Genomic DNA, 25,430 nt, shown 5'->3' on the forward strand with positions numbered 1-25,430 from the left:
AAGAAAGAAGATTAAAAGTGGAAGATGGGGGCAGAACACAGACAATGTCCAAATTCAGCTTACTTTCATTAAGAACAGCAAGTCTAAATTTGTCTAACAATCTTCACTGTGTTAGCAGTGAGTAGGATAAACAGGATCCCTGTCCTCAAAGAGGGTATCATCCTAAATATTGCCCAGTAATGATAAGATGTTAGCACAGAGAAGACCAGAATGGTACAGGAGCCTATATCAGTGCATGCTTCTTAGATGAGGTTTATGGCTGACTCTTCATTGAACTATGTACATGCAAGAATCAAAGTAAAGATGGAAGTTGGCCAAACTAAAAGGAAAGAGAAGAGGGTTTTTGACCCAGACTACGGGAACTGAGAATACGGGACAGGTGAATGAGGCAAGCTAGAAAAAGGCAAACTCTTGGAGGGCTTTGTAAGCCATGGTGCATACTTAAAAATTTATTCTAAGGGAAATTAAATCCATGATTTATTCATTCAGTCATCCAGTAACCCATTCAACAATATATACCTAGTACTTCCTCTATCAGGAAGTGTTCCAAGGACTGAAATTAAATCTCTGACCAAAACATAAAATTCTCCATCGTTATGGTGTTTATATTTTAGTGAAGAGAATAGTTTTAGCAAGGCAATTATCATCCCAGAAATTGAGTATGATAGGCAATGTAGTCATGGTGGACTATTTTATGAATGTTATTCACATAGTCACCATGTGAAAAGTGAATATTGTTTAAAAAATTAACAGGATGGATACCAGTTTCAGAACAGTGGTTTCATCTGGAGAGAGAGAAAGAAGGGAGCCAGATGGGCGTGCCAAGGAAGTTTTAATTATATCTGTAAGATGTGTGTGTGTGCTGATCTAAAACACATATGACAAAATACAACATTTATTAAACTTGGATTTTTAAAAATCTTAGTTCTCTACTGCACTGCATGTTTTAAAATGTATCATTTAAAATAGCTCATACCAAGTAGTAACTGCACTAGCTGGGGTGAGGATTTAATAATGTGGGTAACTGGTGAACCACTGTGTTAAATACTTGAAACCAATATAAGATTGTCTTCAATATCAACTGTACTTTAATAAAAAGTAAAACAGCTCATGCTATTTAAGCTATTTAAATATTGAATACTGAAGGATACAATTTAGAAATAAAGACAAAACTGGAGATTTTAGAAGGAGGATAAGAGAAAACCACAGTAAGGAAATTTTGCAAATCACGATGTGAGTCTGTTGATGGTTTGGACTATAATGATACAGTGAGAATAAACAGCAGTGAAAAATCTGATTAGGAATTAAAATCAATAGGAAAAAGTAATTGTCTTCCTGAGAGAAGAATGTGACTGCAATGTGGTCCAGTTTGAGAGAGAATGGAGGGGAAAATCATAGACGGCAACAATTTGGGCTAGGCACTCAGACAGTTCCCTAAAAGCTTCTGCCAAGACAACCTTTTCATTGCACACCATTCCCTACCAGAAAGAGGCAAAAATGTCCTAGAAAGAATCTTTTGTTTGTCTTCTCTCAAAGAACTTAGGATGGGTGAGAAGTAGCAGATCTTTAGCTCCCCAGCCCAAAGCCAAAGCCATGGAAAGAAACCCTTTCAGGTAGATTTGCCAACTCTGGCAACCTTCCAACAAACCCAAGGAAAAGGGAAAAACAAAAACAACAGGACTTTCAGAAAGTGACTCAGTGAGAAGCCTTATGACAGGAAGTTAGAATGCTTCCTACTTTTCCCTCGTAAAGAAATTCATCTTATTTATTTTAAGTGCAAAGTTGTAAAATGGAAGGAAGGCAGTGCATATCAACATTTTAACGTCAACAGAAACGTTCTCTAGGAATTTCTTTCGGTTCCCTAAGTTACCCAATTGCTCTGGAAGTTGGAACTTTTCTTTGTATCTTCACTTAAGAGAAAAATAGAGAACAGAATCAAACAAAAGGGAGTTGGTGGGAACCTGGGAGGGCATGGCGGATGGGCTCCTAGGGGTCGGAACCCCTGACAAATTTTACAACTCCAGCAATTGAGTTATTCTCTTCCCACAAATAGTTACTTCGCTTGTGTTCCTCAGTTTGTCCCACTGTTCTTGGGACTTTTTTCTTCCGTCCTTTTGGTGAATAAGTACCTTAAATAAAAACATGAGGAGGATTATTTTCCATTGTCAGTAATTATAACTCTCATAAGCATTATCCTTTTGAATCTTATGGAGGTAAGGTATTATTGTGCAGTTGAATTAGTTAAGGTGCAGGCAGATTCTATAAATTGCTCAAGATCAAAAAACTAGTGGAAAATCACACCCAGGTACTGTTTCCACTGTTTCATGCTACCCCATCTGCCTTTCTCTACAATCACATTTTGGGGCTCTATATTTTCAGGAAATTATAGAAAGAAAATATTCAGGTTTCAAGCTGGCCACCTGTTAAGTGTCTCCAGGTTGCTCAGATATTTTTCATTTAAAATGTGCTGCTTATTTGATTATTATAATTCAATTTGGATGGGGAAAAGGGTAAAATATCTTCGCCACTTGTTAAATGTTATGTCTCTGATTCCTTAGGGGAAGTATTTTTAGTTTAGATGAGGAATATATTTATTCATATTATGACAATTATAATAAATAGCTCCTGTTAATATTAAAAATGGAACAGATTTTCATAACAGTGACTTCTAATTTCTTGGCCTCTATCTTAGGTAGTAATGAATAGGAATCTATACTGTACAAGCTAATTGTTCTATCATTCATTCAGCAAAAGTTATTTTATCAAGTTTCTACACTGTTTTCAATACTATGCTAGGTTCTATTAATATATACATATGGAAGGTATCTGATCTTCCACTGATACAGATTCAAATGTCCATAGTAGAATGCTGACTTAAATAAGTAATTGTATCAAGAGTATAACATATGATACATACACTACCTGAACCATATGTCAGGTGCAATGAGTGGCACAAAGGGTAGAAATATTCATTAGCTAATGGTCCCAACCAGGTGCAAACTGGGCACTGGACACATAGTGGTCATGAAGCCACAGTTCCTTACCCTCAGGTATCCCAAAGCCTGGGCAACATACATACAAACAAAAAGGCAGTTTCACTATATTGAGTATGCCTGGTGTATAATACAAACTGCCTTAATATTTATCTAGTGAAAGAATAAATGAGAGATGAGGAAATAAAGAATAAATGGATGAACAGAGTAAGCGCTGATTGCTGTAGGAGCACTGAGGAGAGAAAACCGCCCAGGTCTTGGAGGTTTAATGGATCTTCTAAGAAGAAATGGGTTCAATGCATGTGAAATTAGGCTAAGCAGCTAAACGGGAGAGGAATTTCCAAACAGAAAGAAAAAAACCTTAAGGAATAATGCAGCATGACATATCTAAGCAACATGTGTGTCTGAATGTATTTTTTCCAGTTGAGCAAAGCTGTTCAGAGGCAAGTGAATCACTGTTTCACATTCACCTTTCTACCATAGTCATTCTTTTCTAAAGACCAGCTGTAAAGAAAGTGACCACCTTGTTTAACAATAGAATTTCCAGGTCCCTACTACTTTCTAGAGTGTTCTTGTTAAGTCTGCTGCTACTTAAACTCATCAATACAACCTAAGAAAGGTGAATTTATGATAAATGTAGTATCAAAAATTACAGCCAACATTTTGGCTGTGTGCAACACGTCTGTAACAATTAATCTTTATTATCTTCCAATAGTATAGTGGTTTAAATTGGAAGGCTTTGGAGTCAGACATATCTATGTTAAAATACATATTCCACCAATGACTGATGGTATAACCTTAAGCAAATAAACTTCCTCCTTGAGCTTCAACTTCCTCTTACATAAAATGCAGGTAAAGGTAGTAACTAGCTCATAGAATATTGGAGAGATTAAACAGCATACAAGTAGTTTAATACCTGTTAATAGTTCAATTATATTAACAATCATCACTCTAGGCTTCATAAACTTTAAAAAAATGTAATGATGGGAAATGAAAATACAGATAGATGGATTGATTTAAGAATGAATGATTGAGAAAACGTGGAAGAAGTTCCATCCTCTCTCTACTGAATGTATTCCACATACTGAAGAAACATCCTTTAAGTCAATGACTCTCTACACCAGTGGAAAGCCACAGAAGAGGCAATGAATTTAAATTTATTAAACTAATTTACTATTATAAGCATAACCTCAGATTATCTTCTTAGGCCTTCCAATTCTAAATGAATGGATTACACAAGGTTAATGGCAATCTGCAAACTCCAGAAAGGTCGTCCATGAACCGTGACAATACTAAATGGCCTCTGACAACTATTTTTTTTTAATCACTCTCCCAGATCAAAAGTTTTTCTGGTTTCATCGATGGCGTCATTATTCACTTTTGCTCCTTTCCTCAATAACAAGAAAACAAAATTTTAACCTTCCCCAAAGGGATCTAGCATCTATTATCTTTAATATTTTTATATTTATACACAGCTATATTATTAAATAAAACTAATGATAGAGTTTTAGAGTGTCCCAGCACTTAGTCTTGATCCTCTTTTCTATCTAAAGTTGCTTCATTGGTGATCTACCCCATCTCATGGTGTTATTCTCAGTTATACACTGAAGATTTCTAAATCTAAATATATAACCCAGACCTGTCTTTCCATCTCCAGACTTGAATATGCAACTGCATATTTGATATATTTACTTAAATTTCTAACCGATATCTCAAATTCTTCATTTCCAAAGTGAAAATCCCAGTTTTTACCTTCTTGATCCCAGAGCTGCTCTATCCTTAGCATTCTGTATTTCACCTGATTTTTCAGGTGATTCCATTTTTCCAGTTTTCAGGCCAGTAATTTTGGAATCATCTTTTGACTTCTCTCATATCTCTTGGTTGATCAGAAAACTCCACTGACTCTTCAAATACAGGATTCTACCATTTCTCACTACCTCCACTGCAAGATGCCTGGTCCTAGTAATCACTAATCACCTTTACTACTGAAATAGCTTCCTAACTACTCTTCCGGGTTCTACCTTTGCCCCACCCTACAGCCACTCACCGCCCCCTGCAAACACAACCTTTTTAAAAAGTAAACCAGATCAGACAGTTGATCAAAACCAATCGGGATCTCAAAGCAGATTTGCTATTTTTTTTTTCAACTTGGGTGAAGACTTTAAATATTAATATATTTTCATGTATCATTAAAAGTCATAAAGGGGTTTTTGTTAACCTAAAAAAAAAAAAAGTAAGCCAGATCATGTTACTCCATTGTCTAAGTCCCTATACTGGTTTCCTATCTCATTCCAAGTAATAAAGTCCTTACAGATTCATGTTCTGTATAATCTAGCCCATTGTTATGTCTCTGGACTACTTTCCCCTTCACTGTACCACCCCAACACATTGGTTCTGTTGTTCTGCTGAAACACCTGGAAGGTTCTCGTCCCAGCGTCTTTGCCCTGGCTATTCTCTGGCTGGGATGTTCCACCCCAGATACCCATAAACTGTTATCCTTCCCTCCTGCAAGTCCTGCTCAAACGTTTACCCTGACCGAATGGTTTATCACTACAAAATTGCTCCCTTCCCTTCTTCTGTCTCTAATTTTCTCCATTCCATATAAACCCTTTTATTTATTTATGTTTCTATATTAGTTTATTTTTGCTCATCATCTATTGTCAGTCTCTCCAGTTGGAATACAAGCTAACAGATAGGGTGTTTTATGTTTTTGTTAATTTTGGAGTATCAAGTTTCTATTTGCTGAGAAATGAATTAAAAATAGAAGAAAAGAAACAAATCCCCATGAGTGCCTATCAGGCATAAAAATAGGAACTTTGAATTCTGCCAATTAATCTTCCTCATAACCCCCAGAGGCTAGACTCAACTCCATTTTACAGAAAACTGAAGTTTAACATGTAAAATATCTGTGCTTGAGGTCACACAGTAAGTACCAGAAGTAAGACTCAAGTCTTAATATGAAAGTCTTTCTATAAAACTTGTACTTTTTCCTTGATAAAATGCTTTAGGCAATATGGAAATAACCACGAATTACTGGATTCTTTCTGAATGGATTTCTAAAATGCATTGAAAATTTTTGTGCAGTGGTCCTTTTCAAACAATGAGCTTGATGAAGCTGTTCCAGTTAATGCTGAAAAGAACAATGATTTCCTTTTTCAATGAGATGCCAGGGCTCACACATTGATAAATTGTTAAATGGCTTCTTACTCTTTCGATTTCTCAGTTCTCATTAACTTGTAAGTTTGTATATTCCAGAAGAGTCAAAAAGATGGTAAATTTATAAATGTAAACATTTGCCCCAAAGGAAAAAAAAATTGCTAAAAAGCCATCTCTCAATGGAACTTCCCAAAGTTCTCAAAGCTTATGTTCTTCAACGAGAACGTAAACCAGTTTTCATCTTGCCAGAAACCATGTAATGAAAAATGTGCATTGCATTCTTCTTTACAATGATAAATTTGTGGTCTGACTACAAACAATGTCATCGTGGTCAAAAACCACTCTAATATAGCCAGACTGAAGAAAATAATGTGGTTTCATTGATTTTAGTTTTTGATAAAATAGCTTACCCCAAGTAAATTATCACATTTCCCCCCAAGAACATAAAACATTGTTAACACAGCGCCTACCACTACATTATCTAACCCACTTGGAAAGCGCTTCATAAAGCATTGGTGTATTATTTGACTAATAAGTAGATAAATGTCTCCTATCTTGCCACCTCTTTTAAAAATCACATTAAGTGAAAAATTCAGAGAGCATGTGTGCTGCCTTGTACTCACAAACAACCTACGACAATATAATGCCATATACTTAGGACTGTGTATATATAACAGGCTAGAAAGATGATTTTCCCCAGAAGAACAGAGGACAATCAAAACACACAGGCAATTTAGCAGATGTTGAATCACTGCTGTTTTTTGTATATGCTTATCTTTTTCTCACTTGATAATTATTATGTCACTGCTCAAGTCACATTAGTTTATATGGTCCTTACTCTAATCCTTGAGATGTAGGCAGGAAGTTATTATAATCTCCCCCCCTAAAGCTTTTACTGATCTCCTGTCTGAACGGGAGATAATATAATTCCCAGAGATAATACAATTCTTTTCTGACACCGTCTTACCATGCTCTAGAGGTGTTCCTCTGCCTTCTGCATTTCGGCTGTTTCCTTTACATTCCATTTTCATCTCTCTGTATCTGTTCTTCTCCTGTGTTTCCTTTCACTTCAAATGTTCTTCAGTTCCAATCCTACTTGACTTCTCTTAACTGAAAAATTCATGAGATTATGGTGCCTCCATTGTAGAATGTTGTGGATATTCAACAAGGTAAAAAGGTAATAAGGCCACAAATCTGACCAATACACTATTTTAAAGGAATAAACAACTGCCTTTGTATTCCCATGGTATAGGCCCTGCACCTTGAATGTGGTGGGTGCTCAATAATATGCATTGAACAAAGAAGTAAATGCAATACTGTAGGTGATGCCAGGTAAACAAATTTTCAATCTCTTTAACAGGTAGGACAGGGCATTAATCTTTGCCCATGTGCACTTTTCTTATGTGTGTGGGGTTCCCATATTTTCTTTTTATATAAACATGAGCATTGTATTTACCTAAACATGCACCAGTAGCTCAACTGAGGAATGCTTAAAATATTCTGATACTTAAAGTTCAGGAACTAGTAGCCTTGGGAAGAGAAACAGAAAGTAAAATCCATGGTAAAGTATGCAAACAATTTTGCAACCAGCCTTAAGAAAGTAATGTAAATCCAGGCCTTAGACCAGTCCTGATATGTCTCAAGGGGAAAAAAAAAATCAAGACTGTCTAACAGGGTCTATGAAAACACAGAAGGCAGATTCTGCAAACGGCTTTAAAAAACCTGAGTCAGAAAATCAGAAAGCGTTTGAACATTTGGGTGGAAGACCAGCCACAGGAGGAAAATGCTTTTTGGTGTGTGCAACAAAATAAGAGTCTAACTAAAACCTGAGGAAAGGAACCCTGAAAGAATCTGGCAAGCCAGGAAATTAATAGAAATAAATATAAATTAATTGTAACACACTCATTATAGCTCATATTATATGTGTAAAATTCCATTGATAGTCAATTGGTTTCAAACTGATGACTTAAATATTTTGTTCTAGTAAAATACAAAAATAGTTTTAAGCATTTTATAGACTTCAATCCTGAGAAGTTGTGTCACTGATGCTTTTCAGATAATTGGTCTGTATTTCTCATATGTGAATTTTTCTACAAGGGTTTCTCCAGATTAAATCCCTCATGATAGGGAAGGAAATTCTATATTATTTCTTGTTCATGTATAGAAAAATCAAGGCACAGATAGAGTAAAATCTAATATTCTCAGGAAATATTTGTATACAAGCTGAAAATGAAGTGTATGTCTCCTGATTTCCCAAATGTTCTCTTCACTAATGTAATCATTCATTCCTTCAACCGGTGCAGCTGTCTACTGTGTGTCAGGTACTGTGCATGGCACAGTACAGCAAAAAGCAAAGGAACAGAATCCTGCTCTCAAATTGCTCATAGTCGAACACATGAAACAGACAAGCACACTCACTCTGAGCATTTATGCGCTATTTGCTGTCACGTGCAAAATAATGTGCAAGTGCTGTGCTAATCACAGGCCTGGGGAGCTGTTTGACCACACGGGAGGAACCTGTCATTCATGCTCAGGGCATCAACAAAGTCATCCTCGAAGAGGACATGGAAAACTAAAGAGTAAGGAGGACTTAGCGAGTACAGAGGGACAAGGGAAAAGTAGACAGGGAGCAAAGTATTCCAGTCAGCACGCTGTATTATTGAAATGCACATGCTGTGTTTTTCCTCTCTTATTCATCTGCTGTATGACCGGAAGTCATATTTTTCAAAGCTGTTCCCTATAAATGTGCATCTGTGATAATCCTTCCCCTAAGCACTCTCAGTACTAGTAAATCATTCTTTATGCCTTAATTATGAAATACATCTTCGCATATAATTTCAGACTCCCCTGTCAAATGTAACCAATAAAAAAGAACAAAAATAAAAACTAAACAAAAACTATCACCCTGAGTTGTCAGCTCTCTGAGAGACTTTTATTAAAGAAATCTAAACCAAAAATATGTACTAAACTTGAAGGGCATGAATAAGCTGGGTCCAATGATAAATGGATAGCTGAGTCCCCTTTCTGGCAATGTTGGGAATTTCCCACAACTCATCTTTTTTCTCATGTCCTGGAGGTGTTTGGTATCCATTTAGAAAAGCATCTACACTAGAAAACTTTAGGAGCACAAAAGCAACAACTTTCCAGACAGTATTTCTAGCCAGCAACCCACAGGACATATAAGCCTGGATGAAGAGTTTGAACCAATAGCGTTTCTCGGAAGAGAGCATGGACTTACGTCACGATAATAGGTACCAAATCTTCGTGCTGCCAAGGGCACACCTTGCCCATGGCAAACCTTTTTAATTACTTGTGACTCTCTCTCCTACTTTAAGTAGCCTCAGGACCCCTTTCAGAGGGACACTTGATCAGCTTGCCTCCCGTGATGTGGCATCAATGAATCAATCAATCCAAAATCCCACAGGGTTTCATTTCAGCCCCAACAAGGAGGCATATCAAGCCTCATACTGTTTCTCTGTACTTCAGTTAATGATACCTACCTCACTTGTTTATAATGAAGATTACTTGAAATATCTTGGGTAGAACCTGGTGTAGAGTAGGCACTCAATAAATGTTGGTTTCCTCCTTTTTCTAATGCTGGAATAAACAGGAATAAGCTTCCTATTGAAGCAGTTTCCAGTAAACCTAACATTTTGAGTAGAGACAACATTTTTATTTGAGAGAGTGATCTTGGTATGTTTTGTTTCATGCTAAGGCAATGGGAAAAATCAATCAACTCTAAGGTATGCCTTCCCTGCAGAGGACATGGGGGCTTTTATTTTTCTGGCCTGAAGTAAAAAATGTTGCAATTAACAGCCTTCTTAGGAATAGTGAATCTAAACGTTATAGTTAGAAGACACTTTTTAAGAACGACTTCCGTTTCCTACCTCCCTCTTTCCTCTCCTCATACTTCCCAGATCTAGTGACTCACTCAGAATTAGTCAATCGTAAAACATTTACCATTGCTGAGTTAGTATAAAAATGTTTCTCTTTTTTTATTTAAGTATAGTTGATATGCAACCTTATATTGGTTTCAAGTGTACAGCACAGTGGTTCAACAGTTACCCACATTATTAAATCCTCACCCCCTCTAGTGCAGCTGGTCTCTGTCAACATAGGAAGATGTTACAGAATCACTGGCTGTATTGTCCATGCTGTACTACCATCCCTGTGACCAACTTACATTGTGATTGAGACTTTTTGTGCCCCTTTATCCCCCTGCCTGATTCCAGCCCCTCCCCCATGGTAACCACCAGTCACTTCTCAGTGTCTATGAGAGGAATATTTCTATTGTGAAACTTCTCACAGCTCTAAGCAGAAGTACCCCTTTGAAGTGCTTACTTAGTCTCACCCACTCTGGCTACCAGAATCTTGACACTAAAATTCAGGTGTGTTAATACTGAATTTAGACTTTTATCTATAACTGTGCATGGCAGTTATGTAACTTGGGACTTCTTAAAGGTAACAAAAGTATTTTCTGAGAATGATTTAATCTATATACCAGAATAAGAGAATTATATACTTGGTTATACAGTAAATATATTAATTGGTAAATTTCTATGCTAACCATATGAGTGAGGTACTGTGCTCAGTACCTAGGATCCATTTATAAGCAGAAGAGACATAACCCCTAACATCAGGGTGCTTATTGTAAAGTAGGGATGATAGACGTAAACAACATAATCAATCTCTCTTTCTCTCTCTGTCACACACAAAATAGATTAAAATTGTAGGGAGTGCTACAAAGAATAAGGTACCTAAATATAACAAACACATACATGCACACACCCACTTCCAATTCTTCCAAACTATGTAAGTGATGGAAAACTTCAGCTTAGGTAAGTGAAGAAAACATATCAAGGATCAGGGATAAGGGCAATGAAGAAAGAAATCGAGTCTGCGTTCCTCTGATACCTGAGACCAACATCCTAGAGATCCAAATCCTGACAGGTACAGAAAGGAAGAAAGACAAACAAATGGTCTATTGATGGAACAGATTGAAAACAAGCATGACATCATTAGTCACCAGTCAACACTTTGTATTCTGGGCAGATCTGCTCAAGTACCAAAGTCCCACAATGCCCCCATATCAGTTCTGTTTCCCTGAAATGGCCTGACCAGCAGCTGAGGACACATACATCTGATTCTCAGAGATTCTCAGCAGCAACATACTTTCCTCCAAAACTATTCAAGAAGTATGGAGCTTGTCAAGAAGTTGCTCCCTAGCCGACTTGAAGAACAGCAGGCATCTGTCTCAGGGTCTGTGATTCCTCATTCCTCTGGTCTGAACAGACACTTGCAACAGGGTTTGAAAATGCAACAGTCTAGGAACTATTACCTACAGGAATATTAATCCTGTAAGACAAATACCCAAAGAATAAGCATGAGTACCAGTTATTGCTGAGCAATCACATCACTGTTAGGTGTCCAAGAAGTGAGTACACCATCCATTCTCAGATGATGTATGGGAAGTGCTCTGGTGGAGTCATAGGACGAATGTGGATGATACAGTTTTGGCAGCTCACTTTCCCTTTAAAAAAAACTGCTGTATTTCCATTATATATCACTTCAAACAATGAAAGAATGGATTATTCTAGAGAACCAAAGCATATGGACCAAGCATAAAAGGGAAAGCAAGTAACAAGTAGATAGCTACCTAAATAGATGTTATCAGAAAACAGCCCTTGGTTTTCTAATCTATGGCTCATTTGCATTTCTAGAAAGCAATGTATGTTAGTGCATCATCTGAGAAACTGAACTGTGGTTGTTAGCAGGTAACTTCACTGACATGATCAGTATTATTTAATCTAAAAGCATATGCTAAATAGACTAAATCTATAACAAAACTATAAAACACACATATATATACACACACTATAGATTCCTAGCTAACCTGTACATACCCTTCCATGTAGTAATTTATCAGTACACTAGATTACTACCAATGACTTACCATTACACGAAGAATAAAACAGAGATCTAAACAAAATTAATGGAGGAAACACCCAGTAATGTACAGTAGAAAATAAAGAAGAGATTTAAGAAGATAAACAGTGCATTCAGATGTTTGTAAACCGATGTACATAGTAAGGGTAGTAACCAATGATAACTTAAATTTAAATCATAATAGGATTAGCATGATCACATGATTCTGAGATTTGGTAGAACATAACATAGTCCATGATGGGAAAACAACAGTGGAAAGACATTAAATTCTGCTCAAAGAAATAGATCTAATAGTAGTAAAGGGGTAAAATATAAAAGAATGATAGACCAGCAGGAGAGACATCTGTAAACCTAAAGCTCAAAGCTTTGTACAGGGTCTTTGGCAGGTAAGGATTTTTAAGAAGAAGAACTGAGGTGATGCCGTTGGAGAAGGGAATGTAGGCCACCCAATTAACCACTTTCTTTCGGTTGCTGATACACTTTCTTCTGGATCTATCTTATATCCTCTTCTTCTGCTATTTCTTAATGTTAGTTTTACACCAGACTTCTAGGTTCTGGTCTCATCTGTATCTATGAATTTCCTTGTTTATTACATTTATTTCCATGTCTCTTATTTCTACCTGTAAACAGATGATTTCTAAAGCTGTAACTTCCACCTTGATCTCTTTTCTAAGCTTCTGCTTCTATCTGCCCAGTGGGTCATAGACTCTTCAAACACATATCCAAATTAGAACTGGATATCACTCCCATGAATGTGACCTTTTCTCCCTATAACCCTCAAGTTAGTTAAGCACATTGCCATCAACTTGGTTAGAAGCCTCTCTCCTGCTTCTTCTGTCTGTCTACTTCAAAGTTTCTTTCAATCCTAGCTCTGAAATGTCTTTATCAACTCAATGTTTTCTTCAGTACAATGACCTTTTTAGATTTTGCCTGTCAACCCTTCACTACCTTCCTGTGATAGCCTTTTGACCAGTATATTCACCTCAACTCTCTACCTGCCATCATGACCTCCTGCCTTTCCAGTCTGTCTTCCCCCACCACTAGTCCTGGCCCTGAGACAATATAATTCATGATCACCCTAACCCTACCTTGGGATTATCATATAAGACTTTCGCACACTAGATGAGAAGTCAGCCTGAGATGATCTCTAAGGCTGGAAGGCCAACCATGTACCAATGATTCAGTTGTATAGTCACTGTTTGCTTATTCAAAGTGATATTCCTTTAACCCACCCCAAATGTATTGATACAAAAAATATCCTTGTGTTAGACCTTTAAATTATACTTCTGTAGGCACTCCAAATGATTGTGATGCACATCTGTTTTGGGAAACACCAAGATCTTATCCAGTTATAAGACTAAGTGATTACAGCTTGAATCCAATCTGTTGTTCTAAGAGAATCATCACAAAAATATTCAGTACAATGGCAGCGTCATTAATTCTAAGTGGTTCACATTAAATGAAGAACATTCATTTGAACATACAAATTCTGGTAAATTTGTGAAAATAATCATCACATTAGAGGCAAGCCTTATGTACATTTTTTCCAACGCATATATTTAATGGAGTTTTCTTTAGTTTCACACATATTAATGGGTTGCACAGGAAGAGTTAAAGAGTATTTTTGGCATAAAAATAGTGGTAAATGTTATCATATGCAAAGCATTTAGTAATAGGGCGCTAATTGCATTTAGACAGAAACAACTAAGATTTAGCAGAACAGCCAAAACAAGAATAAAATGAAAGCCCTTAAAGTAAGTTTCCTTTTTTTTTTCAGTTAATTCTCTTTGACTAATGAAAGGTTTTCTGCTTCACATGTTATATAACCTGTTTCCTATATCAGTCAGTTGCTATGGATTTGTAAATATGAACCTAAACCCTATAGTATAGTGAAGTCTCAGAGGTTGAATTCCAACATATATACAGCATATATAAACACAGATGCCTAAAAATACAGATACAGGTATATTCATTGGTAATGAAATATGCTTGTATTTATATTTAATGACACTGTGTAAAATAACTGTCTTATGTATAGTCCGTGCTATCCACATACACTTTTTAAGTTAAAAACACATTGTTTCAATATTAAATGCACAGGTTTTTTAAATCAAGATACATTTTCCCACTGGAACAATTTTTTTAAGTGTGCCAAGGAGCCTAGGCTAATTCACAAATCCTATTAAACCCTTAATTAATTTAATGATAATACTAATGGTACTACTTGAAACCTGAGATTTTGCGGAAAGAGACTGGCAAGGCAGAAATAAGAGAAAGAAGAAAGAATGCTTTCTTTACTTTTTACAACAGAGCTGCCCTTAGACATATTTTGAAAGGACTACATGCTTCTCTGCTATCATTGCTGATGCCTCCCTTACCTTCCAGTTACCGTTTAATATTCAGAGCCACATACTACAACACCCTTGATCACAGGATATGGAAAGTTAATAGGAGAGAGAACCTTACACAACACCCTTGATCACAGGATATGGAAAGTTAATAGGAGAGAGAACCTTACACCGGAATCAGTTAGGATTTGGTTTAGCTACATATGCAGGAAAAAAATAGCTTAAGAAAAGTAAATGTGATGTATATAATCCAGAGCTAGTCATTGGTTCCATGGGGAACAGAGACTCAGACTTCCTCTCTTTTTCTCTTCCAAATCCCAGAACATGTTTTCTGTCCTTAAAGTTACCTTATGGTCCAAAATAACTGCTGGAGCTCTATGCATCAGGTTTATATTCCAGGCCACAGAAAGCAGGGAAAGGTATGTAGGGTATTTGCCAAGAGAAGTCATTTTTTTTCCTTCAGGAGTTCTGTACTTATAACTTTCTGGCCAAAACCTAGTCCCATGGCACAACCTACTGCAAGGTGCTGGAAAATGTAACATTTTAGCTGTATCATTTACCATCCCAAGTGAAACTGGAGATCTGCATGCAGAAAAAGGGCAGAATGGGTATTTGCAGGCAAATCTCTGCCATATTCTTCAAATATCCAAGGCTCTTGATTCCTTAAATCCTTTCCTACTCACCCAATAAAGCTTTCTCAACTCCATGTTTTAAAAAATCTAATTGGCAGGAATGATCCTTCTAGAGCAGTGGTTCTCAGCTACACATTTGAAAGTACAGCACCTTTAAAAATCCTGATGCCCAGGCCAGTTATATCAGAAGTTAAGTAGTAAGACACAGGCCACAGTATTTTTTAAAGTATTTCTAGGTGATTCCAGTGTGCAGTCAAGTTTGATAACCATAGTCCTAAAGAAATTTAAAAAGGAGGCACATAACCCAAATGATGGCAACTTTTGTCACTATTTTCTGTTGTGAGATCAAGTGATTTAAAAAACTACAAACTGTGTGTTTATTCCTAGTATTATCCCAAGAATAATTTTAGGAGTGTTGGCATTTCCCACATAGGCCAACTGTTCATATTTAAGGTCAGTTTCCTTTGCTACCCCTTCTTGTTTGTTTGTTTGTTTATTTTTTGTTCATTCATTTGTTTGTTTATTTATTTTTAACAGCATCTTTTCCCTAGCATTAGAATCATACACTTCTGTGTAAATCCTAACTTTTCTATACAGTGAATTCAAGGAAGCAGAGATGGACTCAGTGCCAGTCATCTTTGATGACTTTAACTCTCACACACTCCCATATCCATTTAAACACTCGATATTGCTTCACAAATCTGTCTATGCCTCTATCTCACCCAAAATTCACACAGCAACCAAAGGAATGTATACAACACACACACACACACACACACATACACACACACACACACACCTGACCATGTCAATCCTCTATTCTACGTAGATCCCTCCAATGACCTCCTATTCATCTAGGACTTGCAGCCCTGCAAGGTCCCCTCCTGCCTACCTCCCAGCCTTATCTTAGACCACTCATCACACTGCTGGACAGTGACATCCTTCCATGCCTCCAGTGCTCCCTAGCTCTTTCCTTGCAATTAATCTCTGCTTGCCAAACTTCCTGAATCCTTGAACTCAGCCAGACCAACACTTTCAGTTGCTAACTCCTATTGAAGGAGGACTTCATTGCTCCCACAGACCATGTCAGGACCCAGGCTATACTTCTTCATGGCCCTTATCACAGTGGAAGTAATTCTTTAAAATCCCTTCCTCCCTGATTATTTTGTATGAGGGCAGAGAATGTGTTCTCGTAATTTTGTTTTCAGGACCTACAACAGTTCCTGCTACAGAGGATATATTTGATAATATAAGGATGCATGTTTTATGAATGAATATATGAAGAAAGGAGTAGTATCGAATACTCAGATTAGGCAGATTGGAGACAAAGTCAAAGGGTCATAGGCAGCTGCTTGTAAACTTAGGCACAAGTGACCCAAGTAAACCTGTTTTTTCTTTTTCAATACGTATCTGTGTCTGCAGGTTGTGATTTGATCCCAGTGCAGTATCTTCGCTGGGGGGACCCTGAGCCCATTGCAGCTGTGGTGTTTGCCTGCCTTGGCCTGCTGGCCACCCTGTTTGTTACTGCAGTCTTCATCATTTACCGTGATACACCGGTAGTCAAGTCCTCCAGCAGAGAACTCTGCTACATTATTCTTGCTGGCATCTGCCTGGGCTACTTATGTACCTTCTGCCTCATTGCAAAGCCCAAACAGATTTATTGCTACCTTCAGAGAATTGGCATTGGTCTCTCACCAGCCATGAGCTACTCAGCCCTTGTAACCAAGACCAATCGTATTGCAAGGATCCTGGCTGGCAGCAAGAAGAAGATCTGTACCAAAAAGCCCAGATTCATGAGTGCCTGTGCCCAGCTAGTGATTGCTTTCATTCTCATATGCATCCAGTTGGGCATCATTGTTGCCCTCTTCATAATGGAGCCTCCGGATATAATGCACGACTACCCAAGCATTCGAGAAGTCTACCTGATTTGCAATACCACCAATCTAGGGGTTGTCACTCCTCTTGGATATAATGGACTGCTAATTTTGAGCTGTACCTTCTATGCTTTCAAGACCAGAAATGTTCCAGCTAACTTCAACGAGGCCAAGTATATTGCCTTCACGATGTACACCACCTGCATTATATGGCTGGCCTTTGTGCCAATCTACTTTGGCAGCAACTACAAAATCATCACCATGTGTTTCTCAGTCAGCCTCAGTGCTACAGTGGCTCTAGGCTGTATGTTTGTGCCGAAAGTGTACATCATCCTGGCCAAACCGGAAAGAAATGTGCGCAGCGCCTTCACCACATCTACCGTGGTACGCATGCACGTGGGGGATGGCAAGTCATCCTCAGCAGCCAGCAGATCCAGCAGCCTCGTCAACCTGTGGAAGAGGAGGGGCTCCTCTGGGGAAACCCTAAGGTAAAACGTGTGGGGGTATCTGGGGCAGTGGCCCCTACAGCTAAAGCAGTAGCATTTGCTTCCTGGGTCTTTTAAATGGGGAATATCTGAGTGAATAAAACTGTGGGAGGCGGGTGCTGGAAAAGGCACATTCACGTGCAGTCAGCTCTAGGGGACAGAGAAATATTATGAACTAAACTCTAGTTCACCAGAACAGAGTAGAGAACACCATTATTAATGAAGATTGTGCCAAGAGTAGAACGCCAAGAGCCTTACACGTCTGACTGTACTTGAATGTGCCTGAACCTTTTTTAAGCCCAGAAGAGCCCGAGACTGCCCATCCCGCAGAGGCACAAGAATGTAGAGGTTAGATTTTAGTTCTTAATGGGCAGCTTGAACTCTTTGGGAAATGTCTAAGTCACTGAAAAGAGCAAAACAACAAAGTGACTTTGTATGTAATCTTCCTTTCTAACCAGCCGATTTCCCTCTTTCTCTCTCACCCACAGTCCCATCCTATCCCCCAAATCCAGTATCACAGGTAGTAGTTATTGGATAGTTGCCATCTGAAAAGAATCTGACCCCAGTGATTTTCCCAAATGGGAGGGACTTCCTTATATGATAAATGCCCCCTAAGGAACTTCAGAAGTCAGTGAAATCATCTTATCACTGGCTTGGGAGTAAATTTGGTGGGATTATAAAGGCTGCCTAGATTGCTGCTGGGAATCAGGATCTGCTCTATTTAAGAAACTAGTCAGAACTTCATCTGCTAATTCTACAGAGATCTAACAATTTTCCTAAAATGTAGATAAGTAAATGAAAGATAAACATTTTCTAAATGAAAGATAATAGCTAAACAATATTGCTTGAACAATTCTCTTATACCTTCATTGAGCCTGCATGAAAACTCCTACTTTTCTATCAGCACTAATTCTTTAAAACCTGAATTACAGTGATGGTAAAGATACTGTGTTGCTGAGATTGAATAAGACTCACAAGGCACTTGGTGTTTATCCATGTGGCCCAATTCATTTGTATTATCAACTTGTATCCTCACCTCTTTCAATTCTTTTCTAATTCCTGTATGCCTCTCATCTCTTCCTGTGTACAGTGCGCAACGTATTCAGCTAAACTGTAAACCTTAGCGAAAATACCATGTCTTCTACTTCTCCGATAAATCCTGGCAGTGTCATAGTCTATACACAGAAGGCCACCCATCTGTCTAACCTACTGGCATATTTTCCATCTGCCTTCCTGACTCCTCTCTAAAACATCTGTTATTTGAAACTTCCGCACCATCAGCCTTTTATTTTGTCTAACAAAAATTATTTTTTGAACTTTTATTTTATCAGCCTTTCTTTAAACTTTTGCTTCAAATAAAATCTTCCAGGGCATCCTGATAAACGGGTGGCTGGGGAGACAGACTTGGGAGTATGTGCCAAAGCACCCTCAAAGCTTCCTAAGGCAGGCTCCTTAGGGAGACAACATGGGGCAGTGGGGAAGAGCGCTGACTTTGGAGCCAGGTTCTGTTGAGTCTGAACGCTGGCACTGCCATTTCTTCTCTCTGAGCCTTAGTTTCTTTATCTTCCAAACTGACACATATTATCTACGTCATAGGACTGTAAAGAGTGAAAGAAGTAATATGTGTAATGGCCACAGGCATAGTAGATACTTAGAAGGTAGCAGAGTGCAGAACTTGGCACCACTGGGATTTAACGCTGGTAGCATCACTTACCACTCTGTAACCATAGGCAAATCATTTAACCTCTCTATGCCTCAGTTTCCTCCTCTGATGGAGATAATGAAATGAAATACATACTTCATACAGTGGTCGTGAACCTAAACGAGTAAAAACAAGTAAATTGTGTGCCTTAGTAAGCACTTCCCGAGTGTATGCTATTCTTATTAACTAAGTTAATGATTATCAGTCTGCTTCCACACCTGAAAGTCCCTGTGTCAGATGTGGAGCCAGGAAGATCTTAATAACAAAGAGAGCATCAGAAGAGGCAATACAGACATACAGACACATTGATTATACAGCCTGGACTTTCCAAAGCATCTCCACTTTTACATTGTCCAGCTCCTAGACTGTAGAGCATGCCTGTGGTCCCAATTCAAGCAGTGTAAGCGCCCTAAGAATGGGGACCTGCCTTCTCTACCCTGTTCACCACTGAGCCTCCAGTGCATGGAAGTACCGAGAAGGGTGCTTGGAACATAGAAGACCTGCCATAATCATTTGTTAATATGTTTGTTGAGTGAGTGGATTTAAGAAGGTAGTAATGTGGTAGGTACTTTTTCCTTGTCTGGTGTGTGTACTACTACCCCAGTGGTTCGAACTTTTATAAGATTAAGCTGGCAGTGTTTTATATTGCAGATATGCCCTTCACTCCAGGGGTTATCAGTTTCTGTTCAAGAATCAAGTCATTAATCCCAACCAATGATCTCATGTTTTTGATAATTTTAGCATTCTTCTAGTAACATTGGATTACTATTTTCAAATATTTCATTCCTACTATACTAAATAAAGGGGCAAAATAAACAAGAGAATTTACTGATACTGCCAATGGAAAACAGGAATTCTCAAAATCTTTGGCATTATTTTAATTTATTTTCCCTACCGGGCGATGTAGTTCTTAATGATTGGATTTTGCAGTCAACATATTTGTGTGCTAGAATATCAAAGAGGGTAAGGAGGGACCTTTGGCAATTGCTGGATTTTCTGAATGCTGTCTTGGCAAATGCTGGTCCATCTATGTGATTATAGCTGAGACAGGCTGTAGTCTGATTATATAATGGTTTCTTTGTTGCCATTAACCAGAAGTTTCAGGCTGAAGCCTGCTTTTGATATGCAGAAGAAAGGCCAGAGAAAGGTATAATACCCTTGTATCACATACACCTCATACCTACCCCCTCTTTAAGCTATAATCCTAAGAAATTAGATCCAAATTAAAATTCCTCTCCTCTTTGTCTCCCATGAACTCTCAAACTAAGTAACTAAGTATTTCTTCTCTTTGATCCCTAATCAAGATATTCAGAACATTAATATAGTTTTTATTACATGGTAAGATATAACTGGTTATATATGGGTTTATCTCCCCTTTTAGTTTATAATTTATAAATTCCAGCATGTATCCCATTACCTGTTACACTGATGCTTAACAGGTAAGCCTGGGTGCTTCTAATATTTTCACATTTTATTCTAAATTCCTTCATTAGTGGGGCTTCTAAGGCTTGAGTTCTGTAATATGTCAGTGAGCCCATCTGTTGGGATATAGGATAGGTTTAAATAGATAAATTTCTGGATGTAAGTCCTTGGGGAGAAGCAGCTTCTATGCTGGACCCAGCCTGGTTCTGGTGTCTTCCATCTGGTGTGTAGAGAAGCAGGCTGCTCTGAACCCAGACTAGGCCTGGGCCCTGTTTCCAGAAAGGCCTATGCAGTACCTTTGACATCTTATGGCAGACTGTAAGGGCTCCTAAGAGAGGACACTAATTGCATACTTTCAAGTAAAAAATATGTAATACTTCCCAAGGTTACAGTGACTATATTTCCAAAAGTTAATACACACTCATGGCACAGTGTACATAATGACAGTAGATGCACGTAGCACATTAGTTTATGTTTCTGGCTGCAGAGCCATGTCTGAATTCAAATCCAGTGTATGAATTTGAACAAGATACTTGAATCTAGTTCTTCAACTATGAAATGGAAGATAATTCCTGTTGTGAGGAGTAAATGAAGTGATACATGTTAAATGCTTATATCAGTACACAGAAAGCACTCAATAAATGGTAGATAAACCTCTTAGAAATGTGTTTAGCTGAGGGGGAGAGAAAGCCTTATCTCTGGAGACTTAGCTGACTTGTTTGGGTTTCATTTTCCTCATGTTACAAGAAATATGCAGCTAGACTCTTTCTGATGTTCTCCAAGGCTCGATGACTCCAGAGCCAACATCCCTGTTCTTCTCTAGGCCTTTAATTAATGATTGCCCCATAGTTCCATGCATTGCACCCTTTTATTAGGGATAACAATAGTCTTCTCAGAGTCCCGTAGAATGGCCATTGGCCAAAACTGTTTCATATAGCTGTCCTTAGCTTTGAGAGTGTATGAAAATACACATTTAGATTTTACATCTTCCACAGTAGAAACTGAAAGAGAGAAGGAGGTGTCAAGTGCTTGTTGCATAAGCCAGCGAGTAGTGTCTACCATGGAAAGCGATGGTACCTGGTAGTATCAATGATAACAGTAATAGTAATAGAATTATCTAGTGGTCACAAAATATTGTAAGTAGAAGCACTAATTGTTTACATTTTTCAAATGAGGAGTTGGACGCCCAGCGTGGCTAGAACTCTTGCCCATAGTCTCATGACTAGGAAGTTACAGAGCAGTTTTAAACTCAGTCCTTAGCTTTTTTGCATTAGAGCTGAACATCTTCCAGAACACAGTCTCACAAGTTGCTCCATGAAGAAAAGTTATCTGGTCAAACAAGTTTGCAAAAGCTCTGACTACTCTATTCTTTTACTGGAGATAAACACTGAGAGGTTTTGTCGTGTAGAAACCAATCATTCATTTGTTAATTCTTTTCAATCTTTTCCCAAGCTGATTGAATGCAGGATATTTTGTTCAAGTAACTTTCTTAACATTCTGGAGAATGGATACTACAGGGGAACCACTGTAGAAAACATCATTATAGTCAAAGAAGAAGACATGTTTCTGGGGACTTGAAGAGTAGTTCATATCTTCAGTAGAAGGGGGGCCAGAAAGAGCCAATTCCCGCCTCTTCTCATAGAGAGAGAATCAATTTTTTTCTCTGAGCCCCTAAGGAAAGAATAGAGCTCATTCTAACAGATCTAGCAGTTTTCTGGGAAGATAAATAGGCTCACCCTAGAGCACAAAAAGAGAAGTGCCCAGAGTCAGTCATTCAATTCACTGAAATAGCAAAAGGAGATTTTTATTTAAAAGGGAGTGAGTCACTATAGATTTTTTTTATATATAGAAACATACTATTTATGCCATCAATGTATAGAGGTCCCTGTGATTAACATTTTGGTTCTAGACACTAATTTTCCAGCACGACATGGCACAGGATCCAATCATTGTCAAGCAGATAATGCCATGCTTCTGTTTAAGGCCTTCCCTTCAGCTGCAAATTGACAAATGAACACAAAACCAGTTCTGACCTAAATAAAGCATTGAATTTGATGAGTCTAAAGTTCCGGCTCTATAACATTCAGAATTTCCAGGGTCATGGGGCTGAAGTTCTAAGATGCAGTGGGCCTGTCTTGGTTAAACTCATAATAGAGGCCTATAGCTCTAAATCTTAGATTTTCTCAGAAGGTAAAATCCTCCCTTGGGATTCTAGTCAAGAGGGCAGAAACATTAATGTTGCTTCCACCTTAATTTTAGAAATGATCATTTGCTACTTTTGTTTTAATTAACTCATTAAGTTTTCTTTAATTATCATTCTCATGAGGGCCCACTTAAGCTATTTGCTAAAGAACACTAGCCCTTTCACATCCATTGCCCAAACTACAATTTGCTTGGAAAATTGGTTCTCTTGTGTGAATTCTCGTATGCTCCAACTATTATCAGAGCTTTGATGATCTCCATTTGCTTTGCTTTCATTAAAGGGCTATTAGTCTGTATGAAGTGATGTTCATGTTACTTGTCCCCCTTTTGAATCCCCTACATTTCCTCCTATCCCTCCAAATCCACTTTATCTTCCGAGATCCAGGTTCCTCAGAGAAACCCTGTCACATGAAACTGTCTCACAGACTTTCCCTCATCTGGACTCAGAACATTTCACACACACTCCTCATACCTTCTTCATTTGTTATTTATCTTATTTATCCACAAACATTGCCAGGTACTGTGCTAGGCCCTGAGGGTATGGGGCTTGTTTTGTGTATGTTGCCAGAGATGGGTTCATAGTCTCCTTGCAAGAAGGAATTCATGAACGGATGCAAAAGTGCCTGAGTTTTAATAGGTTGCTTGGGAAAATAGATTATAGAACAAGGCAAGAGTACACACCACAGAGTTGGGGTGCAGGCAGACCCAGAGGGGACTGTGCCAAGGAGACTATAGGAAGCCATTTTTATATAAGGGAAGGTGAGTACTCACTAAGTGGGGTTAGGTTTCAAAGGGAACAGGTGGAGTTTTTTCAGAGTTTGGGCTTGCTCTTCCCTCACGTTGGGCAGAGGCATCTTGGGCTATATTTGGTCCTCATCAGAAGTGTCACAGCTCAGGGAGGTGTGATTTGTACTGTGCTAATAGCAGAGTGGCATGATTTTCACTATGTTAATAAATTTTGGAGTGAAGTTTGGGCCAGTTTCTCCTCCGTGATGGAACTAGCCAGTTTGGGCCAGTCTGTTACCTAAACTCTCACTCCACATCCCGTGGAAACAGCTTGCATGGCACGTGTATAATGTAAGCAAGCATCCTACTGAAATCCTCCTCCCTCTCCCTGCTTCCATCTGGCTATTTACCTAGTCTGACATATATATGCAACATTTTCACATTGTCTAATGCTGTCTTAAAAGTACTTGTATCTCCCTCAGTGGCTAGCGTTGTGCCTGACATACAGCAGTGCTCAGTGATAGATGGATCATTCATCTCGTAGGCAGCAGCCGTCACACTGAGCAAAACCACTCACTTAGTTCACTTGACTGTCCAGATTTTATCTGATAGTGCTTTATTCCAAAGATATAAGAAGAAATATTTTTTTCCGGGACCAAACTTACAAAAAAATTAAACTTCCATTGAGTGCATGCTCTATGTCAAGCACTATTATGAATTCTGGGGATACAGAGATAAACGAAAAGCAGTCTTGGAGGAAATCTCAGTCTCCTGAGACAGAAACAGGTAAGTTGGATGAAGTGATAAATGCAGGGATAGGGGTCCCTAGGGGAATAGAGAGGCCCAAAGGTAGAAGCAGTAAATCCTACCTGTTGGTAATTAGAAAAGCCTCCCAAAGGAACCAATTCAACCAACAGATGCTATTTAAACACCTTAATCCCTGTTTAGATGCCCTCAGGACTTTTTCGCTGTCTGGGACAGGATAGAGCCAACCTTCCTGTACCTGGTAGGAGAGGCCCTAGCCGTGTGGCTCGTTCTCCCCTAGGCAGCCCTGCCTCCAGTCACTTCCTGCTTCACCCTCCATACTGACCCACTCGGAGTTGTCTTGCTTTCAGGCCTCTATCATGTATATTTGGTATAAAGTACACCTACTCCATCCACCCTTATTTCTCAGTTGGCCAGCTCATACTCACCTTTGATTTCACTGCAGTAGGAAAACCTGTCCTGACCCTCTGAGACTGCATTAGGCCCCCCACCACCTTAAGGTCCAAATGAGCCATGTGCTTCTCCTTATACAGCATTTATCGTCCTGTTATATGACTTGTTTAATTGTAAGACTCCCTTACACATATACACATGTGTGCATGCGCACACGCACCCACACACACCCATGCACAATACCATGAACTTACTAAACACTGAGACCATGTCTTATACATTTTCTGTGCCATTGGCATGCAGCACAGTGCCAGGCATATAGTCAGCACTCAGAAATGTTTGTTATATGAATGGATGGATGGATGGATGGATGGATGGATGGATGGATGGATGGACTGGTGGATATGTGAATAACGATGTTTGAACTACAGTGGCGTTTGACAAGTGAAAAAAGAAGGGCTGTAGATACTTAATAATTATATTTATTGAGCACTTGCTATGGGCCAGGCACTGCTCCTTAAATGTATTAACTCTTTTAATCCTTAAAACTATCTTCATTTTACAGATTTTTACAGATGAGATAACTGAGGCAAGGAGAGGCGCATTTACTTGTTCAAGCCCATAGAGTAAATGGAGGAGGAAGGGTTAGAAGAAAGGCAGGATGACTTCACAGCCCATGCAGATATTAATTCATTAATAATGGATACATGGCAGCCTGAGCTGTTAAGCACTTGCTATTGAATGGGTGTGGAGTACAACTCCCCCCAGGAGTCTCCCTGAAGATTG

At 38.6% G+C, this 25,430-nt stretch overlaps 1 protein-coding gene across 3 annotated transcripts in view; it reads left to right on the forward strand.

Annotated features, from left to right (window-relative positions):
* The window catches only part of GRM5 (glutamate metabotropic receptor 5), a 487,023-nt gene that overhangs the window by 416,149 nt on the left and 45,444 nt on the right, over positions 1–25,430 (forward strand). For all 3 annotated transcript variants that reach the window (XM_037011752.2, XM_073215907.1, XM_073215908.1), the window contains exon 8: positions 16,498–17,437. In XM_037011752.2, coding sequence (XP_036867647.2) covers positions 16,498–17,437 — 940 coding nt within the window. The remainder of the gene's footprint in view (positions 1–16,497; positions 17,438–25,430) is intronic.

Source organism: Manis javanica, chromosome 11, assembly GCF_040802235.1.
Source record: "Manis javanica isolate MJ-LG chromosome 11, MJ_LKY, whole genome shotgun sequence".
NCBI classification, from domain to species: domain Eukaryota; kingdom Metazoa; phylum Chordata; class Mammalia; order Pholidota; family Manidae; genus Manis; species Manis javanica.